This window comes from Molothrus aeneus, chromosome 1 (genome assembly GCF_037042795.1).
Source record: "Molothrus aeneus isolate 106 chromosome 1, BPBGC_Maene_1.0, whole genome shotgun sequence".
NCBI classification, from domain to species: domain Eukaryota; kingdom Metazoa; phylum Chordata; class Aves; order Passeriformes; family Icteridae; genus Molothrus; species Molothrus aeneus.
In genome coordinates this window covers 40,430,611-40,435,069 of record NC_089646.1, presented here as the reverse complement: position 1 = coordinate 40,435,069, position 4,459 = coordinate 40,430,611, and the positions used below count along the sequence as shown (strand labels likewise).

The following is a 4,459-nucleotide window of genomic DNA, read 5'->3' as shown; positions in this document are numbered from 1 at the left end:
TTGGTTTCACTAACAAATCTCCTTTCCGTATTTGGCACAAAATTTTTTCCTGAAGTTTTAATTCCTTTATTGTGTATAAATGTTATTCCAAATACAAGCAATTAGATTTGAGGTTCATTGCTTTGACTCAAGGAAAAAAAAACAGCCATCTGCTGTAGCCTGCTTCAGCATCTTCTGGGAGAATTATCCTCCTGGATGTTGAAACCTGAAGCATTTAGTTACCTTTGACTACTTGTGTCAAAAGGTTCCCAGTCAGCCTGTCCTGTCCTGTATGAAATTAAAATTAAGATTTTCTGTGCAGAGCCTGAGAATTTCCAGGTTTTGCATTTGACCCTTGGTTTTATATTCTGTGCTCCTTCCCAGGGTGGAGAAGGGAGCAGCAATGTTTGATGAGAGGGACTTCAGGAGTGCTGCTGCTAACTAGGGAGAAGAGGGACTGATGTCAGAGAGTTTGCTGCAGGCAGCATTTCCAATCCAATCACTCACTGCCATGTCCAGGCTGTAACATTTGAAGAGGAAGTCCCCAGACTTGGAGTCGCTTGGGAGCTCGCTGGCTTGTGAAGCATCTGTTGGGTCTGAAGCTTAAAATCAGATTTTGACTGAAGATGGAAAAGTCATTTAAATCCATGCCACTAGTGGCTTACAGTGCTTTTTCCATTTTCAGAAGTGAAATCTTTTCATCAGTGACAGCAAATTATATGGAGAAGTAGCTGTAATAACAGGGTTCTGGTGTTAGTGTGCATGTGTTACATAAAACTGTAAAACTGCATATAGTAAGGACCTATGTTCTGAAATAATTATGTTAAATGACCCCAAGAAAATTTTAACTTTAATGCAAACTTTGAACATTTTAAAACCTCCGCCAAACTGACAATTTTTAATTTAAGAAATGAAAGCCAGCTTTTGGGGCAGGAGGTAGTTGTTGCTTTGCACATTTAAATGAGCAAATAGCAACCTGGTGAATACGTACTTTGGTATTTGGTGAGTTGAATGAACCTTCTGATAACTTATATGTAAACTTGCACTGTTTGGTTATTTTTAAGTATTTTTAAAGTCTGATAGTTTTAAGTTTCCCTGCCAGTTTACTGGTGTACAGCTGATCAATTTTCCTCACATGTGAACTAGCCATATTGAAGAAAGCAAACCCCCAAATTAGCTGTGATGCATTCTCCAATTTTTACAGCTGGAAAAAGACAAGAGCAGCACAAGACATATGGTGGAGTTACAGTAAAACAATACCCATTCCAAGTAATGAAACACAGGCCCATGTAAGTATCACATGAACTATACTGGTGGGATAAAGCAGATGGAATTTTCTTCAAAGCCAACTTGCAGCAGACTTTGCCACTCCTGTGCTGAGACAACTGCAGCTTTAATGATGCTGTGGGCTGGTAAAGGAAGACTGAAGAGCTCGGGCACCTGACTGACACCTCTATTGTCTTCTGATCTCCAGACAGGCCCTGTGAAGGACAGTAGTTGCAGAGGTGTAAGGTATTTCCCTGATTCTCTGAGTGTAAAAAAGGGCATGTGGGGGTTTGATTTTTTTTTTTTTTGAGGTTTTATTATTTTGAGGGGTTTTTTCAGGCTTTTGACCCTTTCTTTAGGGAGAGTGGTGTTACTACTTGCAATTGTATGAACATAGGGCAGTCGATAAAAGCATTTTATTTTTTTATGATCAGCAGTAAAGGTAAACACTAATTTTAACTGAGTTGCAGTTGGACCATTAAAAAAACCCACCCTGTGCAGTAACTGTCCAGCAAAATTAATTTAATTGTATTTTAAGATGGAAGAGAGCAAGTCAAACATTAAGATTCAGTAATTAAAGTGGTAAGATGATCATGTTTGAGTATGGCTGATTGATCTAGGGAGAAGCATGCAAGAAACACCCAGGTGCTTACTGTTATTGAACCAATTTTTAACTAGGCGGAACACTTATATTGCAAGTGTATTTGACCATTTTTTGATCAGCTGAGTGCAGGAATTACCCAAGGAAGGAGGATGGCTGTACTAAATGTGGAGCAGGTGTGCAGGTTATTTTCTGGATGCTGTCTCAGACTGCAGTAGCTGTTCCACTGCCCTTTAAAAACCCTGTGCATTACAAACTGCCCCTCATATTCCCTCTGAGTTTGGGTTTTACTCTCTGAAGGCAAGCTTCTAAATAATTATGTGACACCTTCCCCTCTTTCCTCTCGTATCTTCCATTTGTAGGGGGCTCCCCTGAGGAGTTTGAAGAGCCCATTAATACAGCCTCCAGTGAAAAATGGGGGTCTTGGGTGCCTGCCAGGTGCTCTGAGGAGGACAGATAGGCCCCTGTGCTGTATTTTCTTACACTGATTAGAATCCAGGGCTGCCTCCAGTTCACCTGAGTAGGAAGGAGAGTTTATGGCTGAGACAAAACCAAAACCGAAAGTAATTCAGTGGTATGAGTTTCTCACGTCATGGTACTCATTCTTTCACTTAAACTTTAAATAAAAGATGTAAATGCAATTCAAGTACAGCATATGCACAAGATACTAAGAAAATGAAAGGTGTGAAACCAAGAATTCAAGCTAGGGAACAGCACATTAAGGCCAGAGGTGTATTACAGAGGAAGCTGATGCATGATCCAAGGACCAATTCCTCCTGGCTTTCCAGAGGTTGAAAATATAGCAGATTTTCATAGTGGGACAGAAGAACAGTCACTGTCGTTAAAAACATCACCATCTATTTTAAATTTCCTCCTTTTTAAAATACATACAACAAAACAACTAATTAGGAATATTTTGGTTTTCCAAAATGCTTGAGATAAGAAGCAAGAACATGTGCAGGACACTGTTCCACATAAGCTGTTTCATGGTGGCTACTTTTAGAGCTGAGCGCCATTTAAGTTTGCCTAACAAGGCAGAATGCTACACATCTTTTCAGTTTATCCCTCACAAGTCCAGTCCTCCACCCAGTCTACTGAAGCAACATTATTAATGATTATTCCAGTAACAGGCACAGAATAAAGGGCAATGACTGACCTGCAGCATGAAGTCCTTCATATATATACATGTGTCAGAGTTTCGTCCTTGAATACAGGAATACTGTTTGTGGTGAAACAGTATTAAAATAAACAAGGAAAATGTTGCCTCTTCTAATGGATCAGTATCAAATCCTACTCCTTACTCGGAAAATTACTTTTTTTTCTTTAATCAAGGCATTAAAGTTACCAAGTTTAAGTGCAGCCTTTCCTTGCTTTTAAAGAATTTAATTTTATTTCAGAATGTTTGGATGATACTCCAAGATAGTATCTATTAGTATCACTAAGTGATACTAATCACTATTTCTATTAGTATCACTAAGTGAAGCCATAAGTGAAGCCATTTAAGCAAGTACAATTAATTTTTAAATAATTAAATTAATTAATTACAATTAAGCAGCTTCAAGTATCAGTACACAAAAGAACGTTTGTATGCTCTTTTTAAATTAGAGACCTGCTTTGTTCCTGCAAGGTGATCTGCATCTTCTATGCCTGGTTTAGTTGTTTACTCACCTCTACCTGGGATAATTTTGCAAGTGTGGTCACTCACTCACTCCTGAAGCATGGCAACTTATTCCCTGTTCTCAGGGAAGGTCTGGATGAGATTACTGTCTCCCCTAGAGTTGAAATGGTCAGTCTGGGCCACGTACAAGCACAAGGCATCCATCCATCCCTTCTGACAGTGTAGGCGTCAAAGTGAGTCACAGTGTAGACTTAAAAATGAGTTACAGTGCAGGCACAAGTACTACCAGGCTCTCATCTGACAACATCTTGATGAAAAGGGTAATTCACATTGGTCTGAGTAGCTCTTCTGCATTTGCCACCCTTCTCTTCTAGTAAGTGCATCTCCATACAGTCAGCTTCAGGTGGTGACTAACGGACCAACTTCAGTGTATAACCAATCTGTGACCAGTTAATACAACTTAAATTATTCACCCTTATATTTTTATGTAGCCTGGCTCATGCAGCTAGATATAAGCTTTAAATTCCAAATAGACATGCTGGAATTGTAAAGTCCAAATTGTACACTGGTAACAAAATCTCAGCTCCAGATAGAGGAACACACCTTTGCCACCTCTCTTGCAAACTGTGACAGCGTGCTGTAGATCTTTAATTACAAAAAGTTTTAAAGTTGACTCTTAATTTCAGACATTATTTTATTCTCCATTCACTATCTCATTTTGTTATTTCAGTTAAACTCCACACAGAGTGGTACAGACAATTTAAGTCTGTTTAAATCAAGTGAAATCTAAATTGCATATAAAAAAAAGTTCATTTTAAGTTTTAATCACACATTCTGAGCAAATTTCTGTCTTTTTTTCTTAATTCCAGTTGCTCTGTATTCTTCTCTTTGCTTCAAATATTCTGCTTTGCATTCTTCATAGAATGATGGATCAGAATAGCTACAAGACAGAAAAACACATATCGTTTTTCATCTTGGAATATTCAACAGATATT

The 4,459-nt window shown here is 38.5% G+C and overlaps 1 protein-coding gene across 1 annotated transcript in view; it reads right to left on the bottom strand.

The window, feature by feature from the left end:
* Positions 1-2,682: 2,682 nt before the first annotated feature.
* The window catches only part of CMC1 (C-X9-C motif containing 1), a 43,617-nt gene continuing 41,840 nt past the window's right edge, over positions 2,683-4,459 (bottom strand). The window contains exon 4 of the mRNA XM_066555601.1: positions 2,683-4,404. Coding sequence (XP_066411698.1) covers positions 4,290-4,404 — 115 coding nt within the window. The 3' untranslated portion in view covers positions 2,683-4,289. The remainder of the gene's footprint in view (positions 4,405-4,459) is intronic.